The following is a 15,185-nucleotide window of genomic DNA, read 5'->3' as shown; positions in this document are numbered from 1 at the left end:
TCAGATTTGATGGCGCTTTTCAAAATACAGTGTTTCGGACCGTCACTATWAGGCTGCAAGAATGCAACCCACGTTTTGTAACTCTTTAATACATTCTAATTGGTTAAATGTCACTTGGTTACACTGAAAAAAAAAGTAAGCCTGAAACTATGCTAGATTACCATCTGCCCAAACGTTGAAATTATTGTGAAATTCTGCCTAACAGGAAACTGGTCCTTAGCTTTCCTCCCTTGTTATTCTTTCTTATATTGCTGGGAGATACTTAGAGTTCACTCTAAATATCTCATATTGTTTAACTGGAAGAAATCTAGCWATGAGGAACTAGATGCAGTGGTTCAGGATTTTGTTTTACTCAGAGGTTTTTCTTTCCCATCCCCAAACTGAGGGACAAATGATCAGTATATGTTATTTCTTGCTACTTTGACAAGCTGTTTAAGGCTGAAGAATTGGATTATGAACATGCAAAAACAAAGCTGCTGTGAGTTTCCCAGAGATTTTGGGACTGGATTCTAAATCTAATCGTAAGATTAAATGACGGGAAAAAAATCTCAATTATTTTAACATGATTCTCCCCCAAAATTAGTCATGGTATCCTTGGTAGTTCTTTGATATAGGCCTAAAAAGAGTCACACCTGTAGGATTTGTGTTCATCCAAGGAATTGAAATTTGTCCTGTCCATGCTCTATTAACCAAGCATGTCTCAGCTCCCAAATAGAAACAAGATTAGCTTGAGCTAAGAACCTTTAGATCTGTTTGCAGAGTACTAGTTTAGGAGCTTTATACATGTAATTCTGTGCCTTTGAAGTCAAAATGCTTGCAACTAATATTGAAAAGCACAGATCCAATCTTAAGTGTCTGGTTCAAACTGAAATTCAGCTGAACAGGGATACTTGATTGTCTGAAATTCCATGGTATGTCCCAGACTAAAAGTAAACCCATTKAAATCTTCTCAGCTGAAGCATTTGGGCATTCTCATCAGTAATTTGAAAATGGCTCTAGTTTAGTGCAGAGAACTAGGAACTTCTTAAGAATATTAGCATTTTATTTTAAACCTCCTTCTGCCCAAATCTTTATCAACTAAGAGATGGATGAAGCCACTCACAGCAAACACTAAGAAATACTTTTTTTTTTTAATTGAAATGAAACGTGTGTTAGAAATGGAAAACAGCTAAAAGCATTGCTCACTATAGGTGCTAAACTGATGTGGCAGGGCTATTGTGGCATTTTACTTCAAGACAAGTGAGGGTGACTCCAGTTGCATTCCCCGGGCTTAGCAAAACCGGGCAGTCACTGTGATGCCCAAGGTGACAAGAATCAGTGATAACAGACTCATGCGTTAYGAGATTGTGTCTGAAATGACACACGAGCTGCTTTTGGGAAAAGGAAAGAGGGGTACTCTGAGCACAGTGATTACTCACAGGTATGGGATGACTTCCTCAAAAGCAGCAGTGGGAGCTGCTGTCACTGAGGATGTATCAGTCCACAGAGATAGAAAGCTGACTGTTAGGRTTTGTAAGAYTGATTTTTTTTTTTTTTTTCAGTTCCCATGAGGCCCAAATAGCAGTCTTGCAAGTGTATTCAGAAGTTCTGAACCAGCTGCAGGTCCTCCACCTGGCTGCAGTGGGGTTTGGAGGTAATCACACTGGCCGCCACGGGCAGGTGCCAATGCGCAGCTGGAACTGTGACAGTTTAGCTTTGAGTATCCCAGCATCTGAGGTGACCAGCAGTGACTCATAGCAAGGCTCCCTTGGGGAACAGCAATTCTCCCATCACTACAAACGAGCCAGTGCTTATGCACTTTTCTGGATCGGGGCCAGAGAGAAACTTGTACTCTCACAGGCTATAAATCTGGTGGTGGCAGTAGACAGGACAGGTGTGGGAAAGCTGCAGTCTGCGTTCCAAGCGTGCAACCCTTTAGAATTAAATTATTTCTTCAAAAACAAAGCAGGAGTTCAAGAGTTCAGCCTTCACAAACATATGCTGCCATGCCCAACATATAATCTTTAAATCTCAGCAACAAGACAATCACAACTGCAAAGCTTCTCTGTTTCATAGAGTAGCCTTTCTTCTCTAAACAGTATTCTTCTCTAAACAGTACTTCTACTCTAAACAGTATTTCAATGTCAACTTACTTCAGACACTGAAGCTAACTTTATCCCTAAGAGAAGTCAGAATATTTGCCTTTATCTGCAGTTCCTCTGGCTGGCCCRAGGCTTGATTTGTCTGCTAGATTTTACACTACACTACTACATGATAATCACAAATCTCAGCAGGCAAAAACCTTGACCACGACAACCTCACGTTGACTTCAGTCGCACCTAGATCTCATCCAGTACATAAACCTGTGTCAGTGCACATTAGATGGGTGCTGCTGGATGGACATCCCTGCAGATGTCACACCATAGAGGATTCAGGTAGCATTCTTCTATCTTCCTCCAAGAATAGGCTTCAAACKCCCCTAGTATGGCAGATTGTTTTGTCACCAAAGTCCATTTATAAATTAAGATCCCTGGCATTGCCCTCAATTATTAACACTCCTTCTCTGCATGACCTGGATGTAAGGAACCCCTCATTCCACTCCAAAGCACTRTAATCCACAGGTAAAAAGAACCCAGAGCTGTTTTAATGGGCCTGGTGATGACAGCCACACTGATGTGGTGGCAGCAGTAAACGCCATGGCTTGAAGAATCTTCTGTGCCCTCAGAGAAGATTCCTCATTTCTCTGTGGCCTAGAGAAATGCTTTATTTTATTCACTCAACCATTCCTTTTAAAAGGGACATCACACAACTTTTATCAGGGATATTTTCCACCAGCTGTTTCCATTTCTGGTCTGGAAATTGATACTTGAAGATAAAATGCTTTCAGTCCTACCACTCTGAGTTGTCTGATTCCTTTCTGTTCTGTTTCACAGTCTGAATGTACACTTTCTGGGTGYGTTTTCATCATATCCAAGACATTCYGGGAAACAAATAACTGCTCTCTTAGCAAAACCACTGGTTTATCACCGGTTGGAATGGCAAAACTTTGCTTGACCCAGCTTTCCTGGACTGAGCACTTGGCAGTGCATTGAAAATCAGACGGAAAAGTCAGAGCCACGTGCACTCCAGTACCCCCTAAATAAACAGTGCTSATAGCCAAGTTACTCCAAATCAGGCAGAACTGAAAAATGAAGCAAGACTGGGCTTCTGTTTTTGTGGTTAGATGCATGTCAGGATTTTGCAAGTTGATTAAGGTCTTGAGAAATGATAAAGCAGAGCTTAAACTTCCTTTTAGCAAGGGCTACCTTATGTCAGATTCCACCATGGGCAGACGATATCTACAAAGCAGTTCCTTCTCACTGATTTGTCACAATTTTAGCTGGCTAGAAGTTCTAGTCCACCAGAAGGTGGAACCTGCTTGTTCTTCACAGCCTCCTATCCATCTCCCAGTGTATTGCAATGCTAAGAAAATTAAGACGACTTTTTAGGCTCACCTAGCAATTTGATCCAACTGCCCATTCACATCTTGTTTTCTTCTCTGAAACTAACTTTAATGGATATTGTGGTTCTCCASCTGAACTCACATTCAGGTCAGTAAAAGTAATATATGGAAGATATGAAATTTTTAGCATAGTMAGTTCTCCTGAGCTTCACACTAAGAACTTTCATGTTTCTCACAAGACATCAAACTACCATTTGTAAATCACAGACACTGTCGACTTAAAGGAAAATTCTTTAGCAATTCATTAACAGTCTTCTCAAACACCAAGTACAGTCACCTCTTTGAATTTCTTACAGTAAGACTAAAGATTTGGCTCAAGGGATAGCGGAAGTTCAACAAAACCAATTATCAAATTTGTGATTTTGAGAACTGTCCAAATTTAAGCTGAAATATCAATTAGCGATGGAATTTTAATGCTGCTTCTGGCAGGATCTGTGATATAACACTGATTTCAGAGTCATTTCCTTAGCAATTTCCTTCCGCAGACTAGTCTATTTCCTGAACTTCATGACCACATAATGAGATTTGTCAACAACAAAATCACAAACAATGCTGTTTGCAAAGCGTGCTCTGGTCAAAGATTGTGTTTGGTGAAGAAATGATGTCAGGAAACACAATGTCTRTGCTATCCATGCACACATAATTGCATTGCTAACACAGGCAATCCTGTTGCTACACAGCTACAACTGCATGTCTCGCACAGGAATTTTACCAGATTTATTCTCACAGCACACAATGGCAAAAACTTTTAAAGTTCACCTACCTTGAAAAATCTCCCTTTGCCTCCTGTAAAACAAGGAAGAAAAAGAAAAAAAAATAAATTAAAAATAGAAAACGAAAAGAGAAGAAAAGGCCGTTCAAGATTTTCCATTTGCAAAATTCATTTAGCAGCAATTTCCTGTTGTAATTGATTCCTCATGTAGTTTTTGGAACCGGTATCTAATGTCAAGTGCCATGATACAGTGAGTTGGGCAGACTAACAAACAAAAGATCTAATACAGGGCCAGATGATTCCTCATTCTGCTGTGGATACCTAAGATGCTGCAGGAAATAATGCCAGTAAATAAGAAATTTTGGGTCAATGTGGATGTTACATTACTAGAAAATCTCTGAAGTCTCAGTGGTTTTGCTGCCTCTAAGGCTGCAATTCCCCCGATTTTTTTACAAGTATTCTGGCCATTTTCTAGTACCTAGACTTTCARAAAGCTTGCTTATTGTCAGCTTTAAAGGGGATGTAAGACAGTTTTCTCTAACTCCTGGCTGGGTGTTTGGGGGAGTATTTAGCTCCCTTACTTGTACGTCTAGAGAATTCTATTTATTAGCATCACAGCCTGATGTTAAAGGGTGGGATAATGTTCCACTACAGTAGTTGATTTAAACTTACTATATACCGGTGAACCCTCAAAATCTGGTGAGTGCCTTCTGCAATAGATTTAGCACACATTTTGCATTTTCAATTTTCCCCAGACAATATGCCTTTCATATGATTCATGCTAAAGCACCTCATTTGCCACCAGCTACACAGAAAGCACARAGCAAGAATGTAATTTGTGCAATGAGGGAGTTTCCACTGCCAAAAGGACTAGGTTTTGTATTCAGGTCTTTTGTCTTTACATCCATTCATCTGCCCACAAAACCTGCCAGCCCAAGTCCAGTGGTGTTTCAGTCCTGAGGGTGGGGTAAAGTTCAGAGCTCTGGTGGTACTTTAATTTGTTCTGGTAATAAAACAATTTTAAATAGGGCTGCAGACTAAATCGTTTGAGTTCTGATAGACCTTTACTATCTTTCCATTTCCCTTGGAGTGAACTGAAGGGCAGACAACACTTCTCTGGTTCGTAGGAAGGAGTCTTTGAGCATGATTATAGTTCATCACAGAGCAAAGCCCAAAGGATATGCTCTGGCCTGCATGGGTGTGAGCAGATTGAATTMAAAAAGCAATTTTGTAGGGTATATTCTTCATACTTCAGTGCTTTGACCTAAATGCTGCAGCGAGAAGTAGAACAAAATGCCGTATGATCCCTTTTGTTTTGCTTGGATCCTGTCACAAACACGGGTTGTAGTAATTTCTGGTTACAGGCAGCAAAGGTGTGGCCTGTTTTGACTGTTTTCATTAAGTTACACATCAAACTACTACAGGAATAAGCGTAACATCCTGTGTTTGTGGCAAGAAACAATCCCAGCAGCAAGGGTTACAGCTCTGGGTCTAGTGTACAATTACTAAGCACTAAGTTATTCACTAGGATGAGCAGACAATAGATTCATAACCCCACTGCTGCTCCTTACAATGGGCCCCTTGTTTGATGTGTATTCCCCCAACAGCCAGTATGTGATTTCTATAATGTGCTGCTAATTGAGTCCTCCATCCTGACTCTCTCACTCCATTTTTGTTACATAAAATGATTTTAATGAAGGTTCAAATCCCTACACATTAATTGCTTCTTTAACATGGCAAATGCTCTAGAAGTGCATTGTTATTTATTAGTGCAGTCTGATGAGCTGGTTTGTCTGCTCACATGGCTCAAAGCTTCATGGCTGATGGAAAAAAAATTAAAACTACAGACCATAAGAGAGGGGAACAATCTGACAATTATGTCTGATCTGCTCCCACAGTCATGCTTCTAAAAAAAGAAATTTCACAAAACCCACCTCCACTACCCTGAAAAGACTCCTTTCTGRGAACCAGACATTTACCAAATGCTGCTTGGTCATTTGCTCTCTGACCCTTTTCCCTCTTTTTGAAGAGCAGACGTTTGAAAGACAGTATTTTGGAAAGTCTTTAAACCATTCTGCCCACATTGGAGAATACAGACAGCTGCATACGTAGAAGCTTATGAAGCTCATCATAGGCCCAAACCCCACCAGGGAAAATAAATGCWAGGGAAGCCACTGGAGGAAAAATCCATAGCATATGGATTTCACCCAGGAATTTGCATTCATCACTTAGATTTTCTCTGGCAGTACATCACACTCCAGAGTCTTGGCTATATGTGCTGGTGAGAACGCAGCACTTTTCTGTATCCAAAATGCTGAGCAGTAATATCTGCTCCCTGAGTGGGGAGGTCTAGTTTGAGAGCCTACCCATTTTGGTAGAAACAATGAAAACTATATAAATAGATCTTTCACYTGCAATTGTGGGAACCCTTACATTTCCATACAGCTGTTGTAGATTTGGTAAATCAGAAGATTTAATGCAACATGAGGAAGCACCAAGTGACAGAAGGTGGGTGCTTTACCTGCAAGATGTACGCAGCCAGTTCAAACACCACTTCACTGTCAACCTCAATGAGTTCCTTGAAAGGCAAACAAAACAAAAAAGAAAAAGAGAGTTGAGTTTGAGCTGCTGCAAGAAAAACATACATCTCCTCCTGACTAGTGCATGGTGAAGCATGCAGTGCCAGTTTTCTCCCTTGGCTAGGCTTCAAAGTATTCCCTGTGCTCCTGGAGACAAAAGGGAGGGAGAACCTGCCCACTCAGATATGGAAAGAGCCAAAYATTTGGTGTAATGCATTGGTAAATGAAGCATAACTGGATGTGGYAGGAAGGGATTCCTGAGGAARGAGTGAGGAGAAGGCAGGTGSAAGGRGTAGGATCAGAGTAAATTTTGYTYTCTTGCGTGATTTAGTGAGAGGCAGTTTAGGATATATAGTTTTTTGCCCCCAGATGTGACAAAGGAACACAGCCTTGTCCTACAGGAGCACAGACATGAGAATCTGTCTTTGACACACTGAGGTGGTGTCAAAGACCCCACTGGACTTCTCTCTTCTACCTTGCAAAAGGTAAGCTTACAGGGAAATGAACCATATTTTCTCTTGCAGGATCTGAACTCTGGTTGTGGCCTTTTCATCCCCAAGAGCACTGGGGCTTAGGGTGATTTGAGAATGAACTGTGACAGCAAGTGTTTTGGTAGATTTTCCCTGCTCCACTTTACAGGAACCTGCCACTGATGGGTTGGAGGGTTTCACTTGGACACCATGGTCACATGAAGGACACTGATGGTCACAACAGATTCTTTTAGGATTCTTCTGCTGTGCCTGAGACAGCAGTCACAGAACCAAGAGGTCCAGGCACTGTTCTGGGGGAAAGTGCAGGATGCAGACCAAGAATCAAAGATGCTTGAGATGAGAGRCATGAGCATTACTCTGGAGGCCAAGAGTGCTCTTCCTGACTCTGTGGTCCCTGCTTTAGGGAAGCCAGTGGGCTTTTACTGAGACACTGTTTAGGTCTCTATTCTGCAACTAGAATTCCTACATTGTCTCCTATGGACATGGCCCAGTAAACTAGGTCACTGTTCAGCTCWTTCCTGTGGTGGTTTTTCTGTTGTATTTATTTAAGCTGCTGTTTTTAATATTTTACTTCATCTGGCAAGAAATGAGTGAACTAAATATAGACAACTGCTGTGATCCATGCTCCAGCCAAATCACGGCCACACCTCATTTACAAGCCACAATTGCTGCATTGGCTTGTCTCTGGCAAAATCAAAAACAAAGGGAACAAAACACAGGATCAGATCCAGGTGTCCTTGGCTTTCACCAGTGCCAGCTTTTTTAAAATAAATTCACCTCTTTCATAACAACTCCCTGGGGAGTGAAGAGCAGTTCTGCTACRGGCAATAAACACACCTTTCCCCTCTCAGCTGAGCTGCCTGAGTCACGCAGGCACCTGCACCAACGATGAGCCCGTGCCAAGAGAAGCGGCTGGTGCAAGAGGTTGATTCGGCTGCAGGCAGGGCTGGGCTGGGGCTGTCAGGCACATCCCATAATAATGCAGAGTAGAACTAGAGTGCCGGKTGTTCCTCCTGTCTAGAAGCACCAGGCATGGCACAGACAAACCAGCCCACGCAAACACATGCTGATGCTATGGCAAGTTTATACTGGCAGGTGAAGTGGGCCAGAGCCCGTCCTCTGGCCCCAAGGGTGCATGAGGTGCAGCACAGCTCATGACTAAACACTCATCTGCCCTCSCCCAGGCCCAGACGGGGTTTCCACCACTGTGCTGCCTATTGGGAACAGGTGCTCATCCTTGATCAGTGCCGCAGCAACGCCTGGGACAGAGCTAGYTGGCACAGGCCAAAAGCCACGCCAGAACGTGCTGGTAATTAAACAGCCTGTCTGATCAAGGGACAGTGCCTGATGCCAAGCCCWGTCTCTTTTGGTAGTAAAAATGTGGCTTGGCCTTTATGGGCAACAACGGCTTGCTGGTCCAGTGCAAGTGTTTGGGAGTGTGRGTTCATGAATGTCTCACTACAAAACAGGGTTGGTGAGTGGGGGTGGTGGGCACAGCCAGAGAAGCACAGCACCCAACCCCAGTTGGCAACSCAGTGACCAGCAGATCCAAACTAGAAGCCTCCATGTTATTCTTTCCCACCTTGAGCAGCCCTGAGCAAGGGGATGCTTGAGGGTGTGTGTCTGGAGAATCATCTCGGGAAAGTCTGAGGTGCTAGCAGTGTTAGCACCTCAGTTCAAACACATAMGATCTTTCTGGGCTGCAGGGGAGCCAGGGCTGGAAGTGTCCACGGGAAGTSCAACAAGGAAACTTTTGGGACAAACAAGAAAGCTATCAAAGTTTGGCAGTATGCAACACCACGTGCTAGGTGCAGAAATGGCAAGCACTGGAAGTGCTTAGACACTGAGTTCCCACAGCACTACATTAAAAGGAATCTGCCAGGCTGGATGCTTGCCCTGAGTCTTAGCAGACACCTTGCACCTACCTTTCAAATTCAGCGCCTTTTTTAATAGGATGGCATGGCATACTGTGGCTGGAACTCAAACAGGGAAGGATCTGTATGGCAGACTGGGAATTCAGCAGGGCTATTTTTGGATAGAGACACTCAGCCTGAATGTGCAAAGTAATGGTTTCAGGAGAGGTCAGACTAAAATAGACCAACCTAGATCTGYAGGCACTTTTTCGTCTTTATTTTGTTCCCCTCTTCTTATTATTAAGCTTTCTCCAAAAAAAGAACAACAGTGTAAGCTTTTCCTGGCAGTACTTCAAAAAGGAACTTTCCCCAGGAACCAAAACGTGATGCTCACTAAGCTCGTTGCTGGAGAGGGCTGACTAAGCACATCTAATTGCAGCCTTGCTGGAGAGCAAAGCTCTGCACAGCTCAGCTCAGCAGCCTTGCCTCGTTCCTGGGCACTGGAAAAAAAAAAAAAGAATTTTCTGGCTTCTGCCATGCATTTTAGAAAATACAGTTAGTCCCTGCATTTAAGGACATGGCGATGTCAAGCGAGGCTCCAGGTTTGGTGTAATCTACTTAGCTTTGCAGATCAAAAACGTGATGAGGGCTGTGGGATGGTGGTACTATTGCTCCCTSACTACAGCTCTTTTCCTACCACTTCCTCCCCGGCAGATGGAGGTGAGTCACAGGAATGGCCTCTGCCAGCACAGAGGGAGGTAGGAGGGATCCTCCCAGGGAATCCCAGCTGCTGACAAACCTCTCCCAGTCCCAGACGTCCACCCCACCTGGCTGAGTCTGCACGCTGCCAATCTCCAGCTCAGCGTGGTCTGGGGCTGGTTGATTTTCCGGACCTCGCCACGTACAGCAAGTTAAGGGATTGTGGCATGAGAGGGATCAGTTTCAAGGCTCTGCTGTGGGCACTCCTCCAAGCTGAGGCTGTGCCAGGACGCCCTTATCTCTGGAACAGAGAGTACCTTGCAAGGGGCTGCTCTGCTCTGCAGTGCCAGGGACAGCAGCCTGGTGTTTCAGGAGTGTAACAGKGAGGGCAATTTCTCACAGATAAACATTTCTCAGTGCATGGCTYGTTCCTGTACAAGGTTTCTTCAGTGCATGTCCGCTGACACCTTCACCCCASTCACACATACASCCACAGGCTCCTCCTGACCCACAAACCTGAGGTSACCTGCCCTGTTCAGCCTGGAGARGAGWYYGAGGGGAGACCTCATGGYGATCTGCGACATCCTCGGGGAAGCGGAGGGGCGGGTACTGAACTCCTCTCTGGTGAACAGTGACACGCCGAGGGAACGACATGAAACCGACACAGGGGCGGTTTAGGTTGGRTATCAGGAAAAGATTCTTCCTYCAGAGGRTGGCTGGGACCTGAAACAGGCTCCCCWGGGAAGTGGTGACAGCASTGAGCCTGACACAGTYCAAGATGCGWTTGGGGAACGCAYTCAGGCACATGGTGSGATTCTTGGGGTTTACGTGAGCAGAGCCAGCAGCTGGCATCGACGATCCTTGAGGGCCCGTTCCAACTGAGCCCGCTCCATCTTTCCCTCTCCCAAAGCCCCTCACAGCTCCCCCGTCCCTCAAGATGGCGCCCGCGCCGCACTGCCGCCCTCTGCGGGCAGGAAACCCTCACGACATCCACCCGGCCCAGAGCGCGTTTTTAACACAAAACCAGCCATTTCCTTCAAAATACAAGCCAGTTTGCAATTCTAGCAGTAAGATTCCCTCCTGCCAGCCACAAGAGTTAATTTCAYGGCTGTTTTACGTGAGAACCTGTCTCTGACAGGAAAGCTGCTGCCAAGTGCAGGGGCAGCTGGGGACAGAGAAGTGAGGGAATGCGTGAGGATGAGGAGGAGAAGGTTCTATCTGGAAGTTGAGGTGTGACCAGTGTGAATTTGGGGAAAGGAAATGCAGACACAGGTATCTCAGCCCACTCCGGTACCACCCAGAGCTCCCCAAGGCCTGACCTTGTAGATGCAGGACTTGGCGTTCAAGAAAAACAGCTCGATGGTGGCATTGTCCTTCAGATAGGAGATGCTTTCAATGTAGAACCTGAAAAGGAAAGCAAGAGGGGTGAGGGATGAGAGGGAACTAGAGAAAAAAATGGAAAAGTACTTATTAAATGAAAAATATGGTCAATTATGAGTATACTAAAAATTAACTTCCTTTGCTGACTGAGGCAGTGAAGGAGGGTTGTGCACACTTCTAGGRCATGATCAGTCACCACCACCCCATCCATGAAGGAACTGGATGATCAAGTGGATGRTTTAGGTTCTAAACTAATCCTTTGTTTTATTTTTAGACTTAAAATAAACATTTATTGTGTTTTCTGGTGAGCTTCACCTTTGTTCGCCAACACATTTTCACCATTGGCATTTCTTCATCACTCCTTTACCCATCACAACCATTTCTGTGCTGTWAACCTGTACCTTGTCAAATATTCATAGACAGAAATTCACTTCTGGGTTTCTTCCCTGTCCCCTTCAGCTCTACATAAAGCAAAGGATTTTTTACCTATTATATCTATGGTCTCACAGTAAACAACCAGCAGTAGTTACTAATCTTGCACCGTTTACCAGTACCATGAATAGAAATGCTGGGGATGACAGGGAATGATCATAATCTATTTTTTTTTGAGCTGAAGGGACTTCTCAGAACTCAGAAGAAAGCTGTGTCAGAAAACCCCACTCATTTGCATTGGCTGATGGCTGAGAATATTTGTAATTATGTTGAAAACCCAATATATGTATGGATTTATTCAGTACTCCATGTCCTGCCTGCTCTGAAGGTCTGATGCTTTGGCAATGAACTCTGCAAGAGCTTTGCAAGAATTGACTGCTGCCCTTAATTCTGCCTTGTGGTGCTTTTTGGGAAAAAATGCTCAGGATACTATCAACATTAATGGCTGATCGTTCCATACAGGTATGTTGTATGCTCCTGTAGGAACAGAGAATACCTGGATGATTAAGGTGAATTTTGCATTTACTTTGTGTTTTAGGTAAGGCAAACGAAATAGATCTATCTGCTGATGCTATTTTGTAATGATCTTCAAGTTGCAGTGCAGTGACAGCAATGCTCCTTACATAAATTCCACTGCTATCATGCCTTGTCAGAGGCAATTAGAACAGGGAAGGTGCCAGGGAAATGGTGTCTGCATCAGGGACTTAAAAAAGCCCAAATTCCTTAGAAATCTGGGTTGACATGTGGGGTCCAGTTACAGAGAAACCCCACTCCCTGACCCTGSTGTCTCGGAGCAGACAGACCTGCGGACACTCCTGGGGCTTCAYACAAGTGCTGAAGGGATTGTCCACATCCAGCTATTTGCTGGATAGAGTCAAGGGCCTTAAATGTAACCTTCTTAGGGGCAAAGGTCAAAGGCTTTGTAGAGCTCCTAAGTGCCTTCTGAAGGCTCTTCAAAACACTTTATTTCCTGACAGGCAGAACCAACTCCTTGCTTATWAGAGTGAGAGAAACATTTTGTTCATCTGCTGAAGGGCTCCTGTTTGTATTACCCTTCCTTCCCCACTTCAGAAAAGAAATAAAAATAAAACCTGAAAAAAAAATAAAAAAACCTCAAGAAAACACCAACAATCTATCAAACCAACAACCCCCCAAAAGCATTTGAATGTAGTGATGATGAAATAAAAGTATTACACTTTCCCTTATTTTTTTTTCTGGTTTTCCCTGTTTCACCCCCTGTCCTTGAAACTCCCTCTTTTTCGAATAAAAATATACTTGGCTTTAGAAATGCAAAAAATGGTGCATTAAAAAAGGAACCTTCTTACTAGATCTGCTCTCTGAGTGCAGCTGGCTTCCCATCTGCTGAATTCATGGAAAAAATGGTAATTTTACACATTCTGTGGTTCTTTAACAACCTTCTCTTCTTATCACTACTACTAGCGCTCTCTGAGTTATGATGGTAGGTTTTCTTATKCCAAGGTCAGAAGAAAACTGACCCATTTTTTCCCATTTTGAATCCGAGTGAAGGTTAGCCAAAAAGCTTTTTATTTCACCAGTTCAAASGAGACCATTCTCATCATCACTAGAGGGCAATATTGCATTTCTTAAGGCTGCAGGGAGCTTTCCCAAGGCTTTCCACATGGACATAGATCGTTTTCTATACAAAATAAAGTCTCTGGGAACACAGAGCCTCCACATGATACTTCATCTCACAAAGAAAACCCAATTCTCAAGTGATCTCCAGAGCAGAGAGTGAGCTGGGAGCTACTGGCTCTCACACATGCACCCAGACAAATGTGAAACATGTGCACCAGGAAACTAGTGCTACTTAAAAGAAAACAGATTTGCAAAGGGAACTCTTGTGGGATTTTCTGTGTGGCAAGCTCAGAAAACCCGAACTGGAGTACGCTACCCTGAATTCACAATTGCTGCTGGAACAACCAAAAGGGGAGGGAAAGATATTTTGGTTTTTTCACTTATGGTGGGTTTCTGTCACATCTCGTCCCATTTCCATCTTCTATGAACACARTGAAGGAAACCACACTTTACAGTGACCAATGTCAATGACTAAGGAGGCAGGCAGGAGCATCTGGCTGCTAAGGCAATGAACCAAGCACAAAAATCTGGGTTAAATTCCCAACTCAGACACAGGTTTCCTCTGTGACCTTCAGAAAATCATTTAGCTGCTTGGGCTGTTGTGCTGTGTTTAGAAAATACCCCTCCCTCATCTGCCCCCCCTCTGTCTGTTTTGCCTGTTAAGCTTAGGAGCCTTTCAAGGCATGTTTTGAGTTCATCAGTTTTGAGAGACAGCTCTCAGATTTCTGTTGAGGACTCCCCAGAGAGCAGCTTTCCTTCATGTGGTGTGAAGCTGATGCATCCAGGATATAATGGACAGGCTGGACAGAGAAACAGGCAGTACAACGTGTCCAAGACCTCTGCTCCACTRCCTGTATCTCTTGCAATACACTCAGCAAATAGTTTTGCCTCCAGCAGCTCCTGCAAGAGGTTCCTTGATAGTCAGCAACTGTGCCTGTGAGAAATTAGCTGCCTGCAGGAAGGGGGAACACCCCATGAGACTTGGCGAGTGTAAAAACCAAAGGAATAATTTTTGAGGAAATTTAAAAGATCAGCCAATGTTAATCTATTTCTGMATTCCTCCTCCCTCCCCACCCCCAGTAACTTGTAATTCATCAAGTACATTTTCTAAGCATTAATTAAATAGACCAGTGAATATTATGCTGGATAATGAACACAAAGTGCCTATCTTGGCTGCTTCCTCTCAGCAGCAGGGAAATAATAATGAGTACTGCAGAAGGTGTCTTGGAAGACTTCAGAAGCTGCTGCATCTGAAACGTTTAAGGCTTTTTAGCTGCAAGGACATGTCTCACACTGATCAGATTGCTCTCTATTAAGCGTTGCTTAACTGACAACTTTCTCTGAGACAGTTTAAGCCCCCTCACGCTGTGATGAATGGCAATTCCCATCGTAACCAGCCAAGCACAGACTCACAGTGGTGCCTGCGGAAACTCCTGAYTGTTGGGTGAGGGGAAACTGTAGCTACCACAATTTCTCCCTTGCGTTATACACAGGCCCACCCATCTCCAAGTTGTGGCTCAGAGAAATGCCTGACTGGGTARTTGTGTCAAATGAGTGCGCTTGAGATCGCCCCAAAAATGCACCACCACAGTCCTGGACTCACCAGTTGGATTAGTGGTTCTTCAGGASATGGAGAATCCCTGACTGCTGCTGCTGTCTCATCTGTGAACCCAGGTGTGTGTGCAGATGGGCAAATTTAGCAGCATTGGGAAGGTGTTTGAGCACTAGTGCTGTCCTTGCAGTGGGAATAACAGCGCTCAGGACTGCCAAGCATTTGAGTTGGTGGGGTGCTTGTGTGGACAGTGAGAGAAGAAATGAGCAGCACTCCTGATCTCCAGACACCAAAAGAAACTGTTAAATACAAATTATTTATCACTGCYTCTAACATCGAGCCCCAGACATATCCTGTGAGCCCAATCTTAGCCATCTATCCTCTAGGAGGGACCAGGCTCTCAGCAATTG

At 44.1% G+C, this 15,185-nt stretch overlaps 1 protein-coding gene across 7 annotated transcripts in view; it reads right to left on the bottom strand.

The window, feature by feature from the left end:
* Positions 1-15,185, bottom strand: part of FRMD4A (FERM domain containing 4A) — a 271,255-nt gene that overhangs the window by 66,116 nt on the left and 189,954 nt on the right. For all 7 annotated transcript variants that reach the window (XM_057366444.1, XM_057366441.1, XM_057366442.1 and 4 more), the window contains exons 5-7: positions 11,135-11,219; positions 6,715-6,771; positions 4,245-4,267 (exon numbers count right to left, since the gene is read on the bottom strand). In XM_057366444.1, the coding sequence (XP_057222427.1) occupies positions 4,245-4,267; positions 6,715-6,771; positions 11,135-11,219 (165 nt within the window). The remainder of the gene's footprint in view (positions 1-4,244; positions 4,268-6,714; positions 6,772-11,134; positions 11,220-15,185) is intronic.

Source organism: Malurus melanocephalus, unplaced genomic scaffold, assembly GCF_030028575.1.
Source record: "Malurus melanocephalus ecotype Western Australia unplaced genomic scaffold, MMel_1.1 scaffold_65, whole genome shotgun sequence".
In the NCBI taxonomy this organism is placed as follows: Eukaryota; Metazoa; Chordata; class Aves; order Passeriformes; family Maluridae; genus Malurus; species Malurus melanocephalus.
The sequence above is the reverse complement of the archived record's forward strand: the minus strand, read 5'-3'. Positions and strand labels throughout refer to the sequence as shown.